The sequence below is a fragment of the Parus major genome, chromosome 1A (genome assembly GCF_001522545.3).
Source record: "Parus major isolate Abel chromosome 1A, Parus_major1.1, whole genome shotgun sequence".
NCBI lineage: Eukaryota > Metazoa > Chordata > Aves > Passeriformes > Paridae > Parus > Parus major.
Genome location: NC_031773.1, coordinates 16,031,168 through 16,043,721, shown reverse-complemented (window position 1 = coordinate 16,043,721; position 12,554 = coordinate 16,031,168). Strand labels below are relative to the sequence as shown.

Below are 12,554 nucleotides of genomic sequence, written 5' to 3'. Positions count from 1 at the left end.
ATTTATTCATTGTCTTTTACCTTCCTGGTTTAATGCTTAAATGCATTTCTTTCATTGGCACAGTCACCTCTACTTGTGGTCTATATAAATACAACCAAAGCCAGTGGAGAAATGGATAACAACTGAATGCTATAGATTCCTAGGCTACTGTTGCTCCCTCAGCAGACCTCATGAAGACTTGTCAATATGATGAGAATTCAAGTACATAGAAATTCAGGGCTATAATAAGGGAAAGATGAATTGTGTGGTACTTTTCTCATCACTGCTGTTGGCACTGTCACATAAAAAGAAATACTGAAGCTTTACAGCCCTGTGGTTGGAAAAAAAGGCAAAAACCCCAAAGAGACAGAACACTCTATAGAAGGCTCCAGGAATATTAATCCCAAGATTTAGGATTACATTTTTATCGTGTGTTCTCCTTGTTATGCTGGGGATTGGTTCTTTTGGCTATGTTAAATTCAAAATGTTAAGAGACAGTTGAAAGCAAGCAGATTATCACCCACTGTTTCCAGAAGGCATAACTACATAAAATCTTCTGGCAGCTTTGTAAGCAGGAAGAAACTGATCACGATTGGCCATTTCAGCACTGAATTCATGCATATTTCCCTCAATATTCTCAGTTCCCATCCCTAATGGGAGCTGACAGAATGTAAATGAGTTCCTAAAGGAACCAGCAAAAGCGGCAATTTTTCTCATTTAATCTTTAGATGAGCTGTCTGTCTCCCAGCTGCTGAGCTTCATTAGAATTCTGAAACTAATTTCACCTATCAACACATGATTATTGGTTTGAGTGAGGGTTTTGGGATACTCTGAGTAAAAATCACTCTACAATGCAGTTGGCTCAATAAAAATAAAAAAAATAAAAAAGGATTTGAATGAAACTGGCAGGCTTCAGAACAGTCAGTTCTTACCCTGAAGAAAACTTTCATCCATCTTTGGAGTCTGGGAAAAGTTCATCCTGTACAGATCAGGAAAGTAAAAAAAATGTGTTAAGTAGGAAAGCTAGAAAGAATTACACTTTATTTATTAGCTTAAAATAGAAATTGTTAATATTTTCTTCCAATTATGAAAGGTATTGTTAAATCGCTGTTGTGTTTACCCAAATAAAATACGAGTAATAATGAGATTTAAATTACAAAGTAGAATACACTGAAAAAAAAAAATAGAATCACTAATTTATTCTTCTCTGCAAAGTGAGCAAGTTTTCAATATTAACATCAGATGAATATTTTCATTTCCATATCATCCCTGAAGTCATGCTTTGGTCATCTCTAATATTTTCTATCAGTCATTCTTAATCACGTAATCATGTATGTCCATTTACCTGTCTCCAGATCTATGATGATCTCTGACACCATCACAAATTAATCATAAAACTGTGTGTATACAAAGCAAGAAATAAAAAAGGATTAATTTTGGACATTTTAATTTATTCAGAAAATTGCATATGTCTGCATGAGATGGTATAATTTTTACCGTGACTGTGTGTCCTTCGCACTGGACAACTCTGTTTTGCTGTGATTGACTTCCCATTTTTTATGAAGAAATTTGTTCCCTGTCATCCATTTACCCCTGCATTTTTTCTTTATGGATCAGTACATGCTCATAACAAAATGCATTTCATTTTCTCACTTCTTTCATTTGAGAAGTCAAGTTTTCCCTAATCTTGCAAACTATTCAGTGCTTTCTTAAAGTACACAATAATTCAGCTTTGACCTAGTTATCAGTTACATCACAAATAATTTGTCTCTGTTGGTCCATCAGTTATCTGCACAGCTTACATGATTTAGCTTTATTATGTAGGGGTAACAGAATGGCTAATAGTCTCAACTGGCAGCCTGTTTCTTTTAAAGAAAATTCCTTTCCCTTGTGATATTATTGAATGCATCACAGCAGTCTTGAAATTTCTAAGTGACTTTGCCTAGTATTTTACATTCCCTTCCCTTCTTCCAAAAGAGCATTGCTCTCAGCTTGCAAGACAACATTTCGATTGTTTCCAACTCTGATTTCTCTACACTGCTACCCATTTTAACTTAATGCAATCCTACACCAGGAACCTGTGACACATGTGTTAACAGACCATAGAAGCACCGGGCAGAAAGGACAACGTTGATTTCCTATCCCTCAGTCCAATGGCATGGGGCAGTTTGCAAAAATATAAATATACCAAAACAGAGATTAGCATAACCTGATACATAGGAGATATAGTACAAAAGGAAAGGAACAAGCTAGCTCTAAAAAAGAAAACCTGTTTTTCAAGGTCAGATCATTATATTCTTTTTAGAAATCAGGACATAAAAAAAACTTGAATACTTGGAGCTAAAATAGCTTCATATTCCCTTCTTATTTCTAAGGGAAATGAAGCACAAGGATTTCTTAAAAATAAAAAATTAAATTAAACTTAAGAAAAAGGAATAATGATAGATACAACAGTACTTTGTGTTTACTAATTAAAATTCAACAACCACTTACTAAAAAAGCACTTATAAGAAGTGAAAAGTAAAATTTCAGCTGTTTCTAATTCTAGTATACATATGCAGGCTTGAGAGGTGGGCCCCTGCAAACCTCATGAGCATCAACAAGGCCAAGCTCAAAGTTCTGCAAGTGTTTTGGGTCAATCCAAAGCACAAACACAGGCTGGGCAGCGAATAGATTGAGAGCAGCCCTGAGGAGAAGGACTTGGGGTTTTGGTTGATGAGAAGCTTGACATGACCCAGCAATGCACAATCACAGCCCAGAAAGCCAAATGTATCATGGACTGAATAAAAAGAACCATAGGCCAGCTGGTTGAGAGAGGTGATTATCCCACTGTACTGCACTCCAGCGAGGCCGTTTTGGACTAATACATCCAACTCCAGGGCCACTAACATAAGAAGCACTTGAACATGTTGTAGAGAGTCCAGGGGAGCATCATAAAAGTCATTAGAGGGCTGGAGAACCCTTCATATGAAGACAGGCTGAGAGAGTCAGTGCTGTTCAGCTTGGAGAAGAGAAGGCTCCAGGAAGATCTTATAGCAGCTTTTATTACCTGAAGGAGACCTACAGGAAAGCTTGAGAGGTTTTTGATCAAAGGGTGTGTAGTGATATGAAAAGGGATAATGACTTCAAACTGAGAGCAAGTACAGATTAGATATCAAATAAAAATTCTTCACAGTAAGGGTGGTGAGGCCCTGGAACAGGTTATCCAGAGAAGTTGTAGATTCCCTGTCCCTGAGAGTCTTCAAGGTCAGCTTGGATGGGGCCTTGAGCAACCAGGTCTAGTAAAAGGTGTCCCTGGGGCTTGGAGTTAGATGGTCTTAAAGGTTCCTTCCAACCCAAGGCATTCTGTGATAGTACATCACAGAATGCATGGCCAGTAAGCCATGGCCTATGTGCAGATTCACATCACAGGCTTAAAAAAGACAGGTCTAAAAAATGCTACAAGAGACATAATAGCAGTAGCCTACAACTTGTATGAAAAATCTGTAGCTGTATCAGAGATACTTGTCACTTTTCCAAACTAACATATGTAAGAATTGCTTATTACATAACCGTACTTTATGAATTTGTAGCTTCTATATGGGAGGTTGTGAAGGATAACTACAGAAAGTCATTATTATTCCATACATATCAAGTGACAGAAATCTTTTAACAGAAATATTTTTCATTTCTCACATTCACACATTTTGTATTGCTAATAACCCATAAAACACCTTTACAGTCAATTTAACCTGCTTTAAATTTATATTTATCAGCTATAAAGCACACTCCCACTTGCTGCAGTTGTTTCAACAGGTTACCACTATATTAATACATTAAAACAGCCTTCCAAGCCTAAACAGCTAAACAGGGTCTAGAAAAAATCTGAAGAGGGATTTTGTAGAAGGGCAAGTAGTAACAGGACAAGGGAGAATGGCTTCAATGAGAGAGAAATTTAGATTATATACTATGTAGAAATTCTTTACCGGAGAGTAGTGAGGCAGTGGATCAGGTTGTCCAGAGGAATTGTGGACGCCCTGTCCCTGAAAACATGGAAAACCAGGGTGGATGGGATTTGAGAAAACTGGTCCAGTGATGGCATCCCTGCCCATCACAGTGGGCTTGGAACTCAATGATCATTAAGTTCCCTGCCAACCCAAATTATTGTATGATTCTATGCTTCTATGTTACAGTAAAGACAATTGTAAAGGATTTGACATATCATAGAAGTGAATCTTAACTATTATCTGTGCTACTACAGTGTCTTTCCTGATGAATGCCCTTCTTTTTTATTGTTTTACTGCTTGCTTTAATTCTTATAGTGGGTGTAAAATGAACAAAACTCTTCTCTGCAAAAGATTTCATAGCCAGCTAGAAATGGCAATTTTTCAACAGGTTCAGTTCAGAGGCTCTCACTAACTGGATTTCTGTTCCTGGTAGATAAGTCACTGATGATTCTTAATCTCATAATGAAAAAAATAGGTCCTGAGAACAGATAGTGTCACATAAGTTATTAATATGTGTACTGTGTCTTACAGACAAAGAATTCATAACAATTCTCTAAAAGATAATAATTATGTAGGAAAAGAAGCAACTTATTAAATAATACTGAAATGAAAAGCACCTTGAATTGGATAAGCAGCTGAAGATAAAACAGCTGAAGATGAGCAGCATATAACATTTGTATCATAGGAACACAAATTCATTTAAATTTTCATTTTTAATAACTATGTCTTACTCTTCACATGATTTTGGTTATCTGAGAGGTCATTCTTTTTGTCCTATTTACATATAATATTTTCTAGAGAAAGCCACACTTTCAAGGGTATGTATGGAAGAAGCAAGTCATTAAAAATAGTCCCAGTCTCAGGGACCACTATTTCCCTAAAACCAATGGGATTACTTATGTTGTTTCCGATGCTGTCTTATCAATCCTATAAATGTCCAATCAGACAAAGCTGGAAAAATGTAGCTGAGGCTATATTAAATGAGTCTGAGCTGATTTTTTCTTGTTCTTCTCTTTTTTTTTTTCTTTTTTTTTTTTTAGTGTGTGGTTTTTTGGTGTCATAAAAGATTCTTTTTTCTAGGGAGTTTATGGATGGATTTTGAATATTAAAGGAAAAACCAGGATACAGGTGTTATGGCATTCCAATTACTTTTACAAAGGGACATTCAGACAGCATGAGTCATTGCTGAATTCTTCTGCCTGTGAAATGGCTGATATTAAGAAAACCTCAGAAGTGAAATAACCTTTTTTTAGGCTCCTTTACCCCTTGTCATCTTTACACACGCAGAGCTTGCATTATGCTGGACCACTGCCTATGATAAAATTTCATTTACATAAATGTGCTTCATGAATTAACTTGTATTTTTCTCATCCTTTTTTTCTGGTTTTCTAGAACTATTAATGTGGATCTGAAGGTTTTTCATAGTGTCATTCACAGTGGTAGGTTACACTTATTCATTTGCTTAATTAGTTCATTTATCAAATGGATGTGCTCCATTGTAGAAAAGCCTGATTAAAAGCCTGTTTTTCTGTGGGTTGGTTGGACTCCAGCTCGGCTGTGAGTTGATTTCACTAAAACCAGCCAAGAAGTTTATAGAATGAAGACATGAGCCTGATCGATCTCCAGTTCCTCCTGTTGTGTTCACAAGAACATTAATAACAAGTAATTTTTTCTAAAATTACAGAAAATGAGGAAATTTCTTTCATTTGTGTGCTGAAGACAGAGTTAAAATTGGCCTTATTATAATTATTATTTATATTGCAGTGGTTTCATTGTGCATGCTACAAATGTGTAATATAGACTCTTTTGAAAACCCTAAATTCTAAAGAGGAGAGACAAAGGCAGAAACAAGAAATGGAGACAAAGAAAGGTGAAGTAACTGCTTAGAGACCACACAGCAAGTCACAACAAAACCAAAAATAGAATGTCTCTTGTCTTGCAGTTCACATTGTCTCCAAAATCCCCAGTAAAAAATCATAAATTCTCTGAAATAAATTCTTTACATGTTGAATATCAGTTTTCTTGCTGTCAATTGAGTGAACATCTGCTGTTTTCTTGGCAACAATTCCAGCCAATTTGAGGCACATAATATGTTTTGTTCCTTTGCAGTATTCATCATGGTACCTCACAAAAAAACAAATATAATTTAAACTATGCTAACATATAGAACATATATTACAATATGTTTCACCTAAGGGTTGACTAGAATGGGCACAGGAACAGATCAAACTTTACATGTGCACTTTAAGCCCATTTTTTTTAAAATACACATTATAGGAAAAACAAAGAAACATATTTTTGCTGTGAAATGCAAGAGCAAAACAATACCTTAAAGATAAGGAGTTGCCTCACAAATAGCTGAATTTAATAGACTTTGAATACATAAATTTTTACCAAACAACTAGTGATCTCGGCAAGATAGGAATGATTGCTCAAGAAATGGTATATTTTTAATTAGACTGATAGTTGGATCTTGCTCATCAATCTGTCTTTTCCAGAGTAAATTATAATCTAAAACAATGGTAATACAAACCCATTAAGCAAAAAGTTTAAAAGATTCTTGAATTTTGGTCACTGTTTTAGTTGTATCCCTACCCCATATAAAGCCAAGATTGAAGTCTTCCTATCACATTTCCCATCCAAGACCTTCATTTCCCTGTGAAATAAATCTGGAAACACAGAGAAGTAGGAAGGGGAGCAGGTTTGAGCTGGTTCCTGGTCAGGACAAAGAGGTGGGGAACTCCACAGTATGCATGAAAGGGCAAGAGAGAAGGAAGTCTGTCCCAGTGACTTGCTTGCCAAATTAGGGGCTCAAAAAGTTTGACTATTAAGACTACAGCCAAATGATATAAAGTTACCTTTCACTGAGCTTTAAAACCTTGGAAGTTTAGGCTTTGGTGACGATTTTTGGGGCATGTTTTGGGTTTTGTAGGGCTTTTTTTTTGGTGTGTTGGGAGAGTTTTCTGTTTTGTGGGTTTGGGGTTTTATTGTTTGGGGTTTTTTTGCTTTATTGTGGTATGCTTCCTAATAACTAGGCACAAGGGCCTATTTAATGTGCATAGTTGTGATATTTTGAGATTAAACACAGCACAAAATGGAGCTATAACAGTATATGAAGTTGAAAGTGGGAGACGAGAAACAGTCTCGTTTTAAAGTCTTTAAAACCATTTTAAATTTGTTGATAATTTTCACCATGTCTAAATCAGTCATGTAATCGAAACATTCCAGATACAGAGAAGGGAGGGTTAGACATCTCTTCATTCACTGTAAATTTCATATCTTCAAAATTTTAGGACAGAAAGAAATATTTTCTAACATTTGTCCTGTGACATTGACTCAGATGGAATTCACGTCTATGCACAGAGCAAATGCACCTTAAAAAGTTACTTCTCTCAGTCTGATGTTTCTGAAGTTAGAAGGAGCATCCTGATACCCTTGTTGCTCAGTCAATTTTATAATCTATTATCAATATATATTCAGATAATTGATAGCTCAGCTTCCTTCTTGATTAGCCCCAAAAATTGCTAAACTTTGAATAAGTAGAAAGGGGAGTAAGATAATTAAAAGCAAAATAACTACTGTAAACCTTGAAAATGTCTTCAGTTTATTTGAACAGGATCTCAAATAAATACCTCAGCAAAGCATAAAGCATCACATGTGCAGATTTTACACGTTTCAAATTTACTTGCCTATTCACTAGGGTTGCTGACATAGCAGAGCACGAGGCTCACACAAAGAGAGGGACTCCCTTGTTATTCTAGATAGAACAGAATATTTCTTCCCTTATCTTTCTGTCTCCTCTAAATCACATCATAATTTCCCTTCTTAGTTTTAGTTTTCTTCTTTATTTTATTTCAGGCTTCTTGAATTTAGTTTCATTGCATTTGGCTAACCTCACAAATAACTTATAAGTTTCCATATGAGTCCTTAGATTTATTACTCTTCAATGTCAAATTCAGTTTTGTAACCCACATTGTTATGTTGTTCCCTGCTGTTCATCAATTTCAGTCAACTGATTTCTATTCAGAACTAATAAAAAATGGTTTGGCATCAGCTAACTATAGGTAAAAATGTTTCTAGAGAGAGAAAGACAGCAAGATATGCACATACAGTTCTAATTATTTTTTATTAATTACTTAGTCTGCTAGGTTTTTAATTATAACAAACACAGTTTCTTATAACCCTAAGGCCAAAATGCTTGTTTGCCCCTTGCTTGCATTAACCTAGCCAGCAAGATGGACACAAATGACAATGAAATCATCTGCTTAGACAAATAATTTTTCTTCAAAATATTATACATAACAATCTAAGTAACAGAGATAGTCTGATTATTAGGCTTCTCAGCAGATGATAGAGAAGATGTGGACTGCCTACAAGCAAAAACATACATCATCATCCCAAATGAGCTCTACAAACGTCAGGTTATGACGTTAACACCTTCAAAATTCCTGTCTTTCTGAACATATGTCACTTTTTTAAGAACAAAATCAGACTAAAAAGAATAAGCAACTAAGCACACAGTCCAGTGACTGGGCTATATAGGATCAACTCTTTACACAGACAGGACTTGCATGAAAGATTGAAGAAAAGCCACTACAGGATTCCCACGAGGGTGCTAATAGCCTAATGAGAAAGAGATCTGGAGCCTGAATGCAGATGCCTCTTCTGCTGGGTCAGGCATAACCACACTCACCTACAGGGCTCTGCATGGTCAGTGTGCAAGAACATTTGCAATGACAATTTCATCAACAGTCATTAACCAGTTTGAACTGATAGCAAATTAAATGTCTTTTTTTTCATATTTTCTAAATTAAACTAAAGTTATGGACAGGTGGAATATATTGTTTCTAGTAATATATAAAATAACTCTAGATAATTTTAGTAAGGAGGTAATATAAAGGGGGATCTTTGTTTGAAGGCCTTCAGGACCAGTTATGTCCACAGCAGCTCTCTAAACTTTGGTTAAAAAGATCAAATGAGAGGTTGTACCAAGGACAAAGCAGGACAAAACAACAGGAATGAAAGACCAGTGGTTTCTGCTAAGAATGATGTCATGAAGGTGTGAGACATTGAATTCACTTAAAGTCTTAAAGCTGTGAAAGAACAAGACTTAAATGCAAGGAGAAAAGGGAATGAGACAAAACTCCATAGAACAAAACTGGTGAAACATGAAAGCTCTTTTGCAATGAGGGGTTACAGTATAAAGACTATATAATATACTACTATCCTTCACTTCATAGCAGACCTATTTGAAAAAGAGAAATATATATAGTTGCTAGGAAATTCTGTTTCCTTTATGACCTTATGCTATTCTTATTAATTTCAAACAGATCTAAGCCAGTGATGATAGATATTATAGATTGATTTCATGTAAAATTTTTTCATAAATCTTCAGGTTGCTTAAACCCACAAATCATTATGAAGACCATATTTTGTAGCATGCAGCAAGACTGCAAAGTCTCTCACATCTCTTTATGTACTTTTAGTGAAGAAAGAATGGGGAGAGTATTTATTTGTACATTTAGTTTTCACATATATGCAATTTTGAACAGATAACATATCTTTTTGGCATAAGCCTTCTAATTATGCATATAGTACAAAGCATTTGCAATACTCTTTAGATCTATGGATCCTATGATACCTATAGAATACAATGATTGCATAGCTGTAAATCAAAGGTTGCTTTTATAGTACAGTAAGATTTTTTGTCAGACTACTGAAAAGACTGAGATAATTCTAATGGATTTGGATAATTACTGCATTGTGTCTAAGTAATATTTATAATATTTCATGCATCTTTATCATTTATTGAGGCAGGATCTCCCTAAATTAGTCTGAGACAAGTTCTTAAGGAACTTGGAAGAGCACATTTCATGATTTACTTCAAGAATCTTGGTTTAAGATCACCTACTTGAAGGTAGTATACTTGAAAGAGTATTGACAAATTAGAATACTTCTGAAGCTCATCCAGTTTATACCAAGTGTTAGCTTGAGCCCATCAGCTCTCAGAAAATGTGCTAATAAGGCCAACTATGGGTTAACTCCCTTATCCGGGTGAAATGAGCTATGTGTGTGCAAGAAGGCATGTTTGCACACCCCATTATGTAGTTTCACATCATGTTCCAGACATATCTCGGTAGTTCAGTGTTTAGGAATTCACTTCTCATTGCTTTATACAGCTGATTACACATATAAAGGCTCTGTTATTGAGCACACAGTGCAAGGGACTGTTTTGTTAACAAATGTTCTGTTCCACGGATGAGATGGTACATAATTACAAACACACAGATCTTTTCCTTTTGTTATTTTGTGAATACCTGTTTTAAAACAAGCAGTGAAACATTTTTATTCCCAACATTACTTTCTGTAGCAATTTAACTTCATTTCTAGAGTCTAACATTTGTGGCTTCCACATTTTTCCCTTGTCAAATAATACTTTGAAGAATGTAGGATCACACCTTTTTTTACAGCAAGTCTTTCTTCTCATATCTCCATAGCTGTGTGAATAGCTGAGGATATATTCAATCTTTAATTATCCTCAATAGAAGCTTAATGTGGATATATAGCTATCAAGACCAGAGCAGGCATCTTGTCATGGAGCTGTACTAACACAGGAGATAGCTTAGAGCTGAATCTAAAAGGACTTAATAGTGCACTGTATTGATATGGCCTTCTTTTTATTTTGTCTTCTCTTAAAATGTGGAATGAAATTCATGGGAACAAGTCCAGTCTACAAAACGAAACATATATCATATAAATACCTTAAGGAGATAGTGTAGTAAACATCATGTATATATTAAATCTCTCTTGCATTACATTGTGATACTGAATTATTTAACTGCAGAAAGCAGAGCAGAACAGATACACCTAATTGAAATATCATGTTCTAAACTGGCCAGTGGTTTTGACTCCTAAATAAACATGAGAATATGTAAGTTCCTCTGTTGACCAAATTCTGACTCCACTCACAAGCAGACTGCTGGTCTAAGATATAGCTCAATGCACTGTGAGCAGCAGAGAGGAACCAACCATTCCACTCCCATGTTGTGCTGCTTGAGGGGGCAGTGGAGGAGATAGACGATGTAGGAATGAAGGAGTGAAGTTGAATCTGGGAAAAAGGAAAGCACTTCTTTAATTTTGTCTTTGTTTCTCACCATCCAAGTCGATTTTAATAGGGAAGAAATTAAATTTGTTTTCCCAAGTCAAGTCTGTTTTGTATATGACAGAAATTGGTAAGTGGTCCGCTTGTCTTTTTCTTGACTTACAAGGTTTTTGTATCTTGTGCCCTGTCCTGTTGAGGAGGGGGAGTGAGACAGCAGCCAGGTGGACATCTGGCATTTGGCCAAGGTTAGTCCACTACTGTCAGTAACAGAAGAACAGTCACAAACACAAGAATGTCATTCCCAATGTTGCCTTTTTCCCAAACTGGAAATGAAACTCTAGATAATTTTAGTAAGGAGGTAATATAAAAGGGGATCTTTGTTTGAAGGCCTTCAGAACCAGTTATGTCCACAAAAGCCCACCCCCACCAGGAATGAGTACATTTTATAGGTTTTGGGAAATCAGAATAAATGATAAAAAGCACCAATTAGGAGGACAAGTGGTGATGGAATTCCTCCCCCAGGTCAAGCCCCTTCTCTGGAGCTTCCCCTTCAGCACTAGTTGCATTTTGTCCATGAGAATGCATCTCAAGGAGTTGATCTCAACCTTGGTTCCCAGGAAGAACCAAGATAGCACTGAGCCTTGTACTTCCCAGGGCTCGGAGCTCTGAATTTGTTTTTTCTTTCTGCTTAAGGCCATGGAAAAGTACTGGGAAAACTAGTCACTAATAAAATATGCTACAGAGCTACAAATATATGTGTGAAGAGCACAGAGAACATATAAAAGACAAAAAAGGCAAAAGCCTAAATGGCATCACCAATTTCCCAAAGAAATCCTTTGTGTAATTTCCAGGGTGAACATATACCTAAAAAGATATGAAAAAAGCTTGAAAAAAAATAAGCAAATTATTTGCATGCTAAGAACCACAGTAGTGGACAAGAGCCTTCAGAATTCTTTGGATCTTTCAGTCAGCAGCTTTAAATATTACAAATTCTTATTCAACAAATTATAAAATGCTATTATATTTCCCTGATTCCACTTAAGAATTCAACCTATTCAACTATTTATAAAGTTAATATATTAGAGCCTTATCACAGTGGAATTAGACACACTTGAAGGGCATCACAATACATACACATTTTCAGTAAAATATTTTAAATAGAAAACTTCACCACTAAAATAATGACATTCACCTCTTCCCAATGTATTTCCATGGAGATCCCCTAAATATGAATGAAGGTTTTACCTCTTTACCTTTATATTGTGTATACTTATAATGAAAGAAAAAAAATAAAATAAATCTCTCTTTCTTGAGTTAATCCTGCTCTGCTTATTTTGTCTGTGAAAAAACACCTCAAAGACCCTGGGATGTTTGAGACTCCTGGGAACAGACTTCAGCAGTTAATCGAACGCCACCCAGTGTTGGAAGAAGAAATCGCTACTTCTCAGTCTGATCTAAAATGAGATGGGCATTGGAAAATGAGATGG

General features: G+C 35.7%; 1 protein-coding gene across 4 annotated transcripts in view; it reads right to left on the bottom strand.

Moving 5' to 3' along the window:
• Positions 1–910: 910 nt before the first annotated feature.
• The window catches only part of TAFA5 (TAFA chemokine like family member 5), a 436,021-nt gene continuing 424,377 nt past the window's right edge, over positions 911–12,554 (bottom strand). For all 4 annotated transcript variants that reach the window (XM_033514544.1, XM_033514550.1, XM_033514551.1 and 1 more), the window contains one exon: positions 911–958. In XM_033514544.1, coding sequence (XP_033370435.1) covers positions 926–958 — 33 coding nt within the window. In that variant the 3' untranslated portion in view covers positions 911–925. The remainder of the gene's footprint in view (positions 959–12,554) is intronic.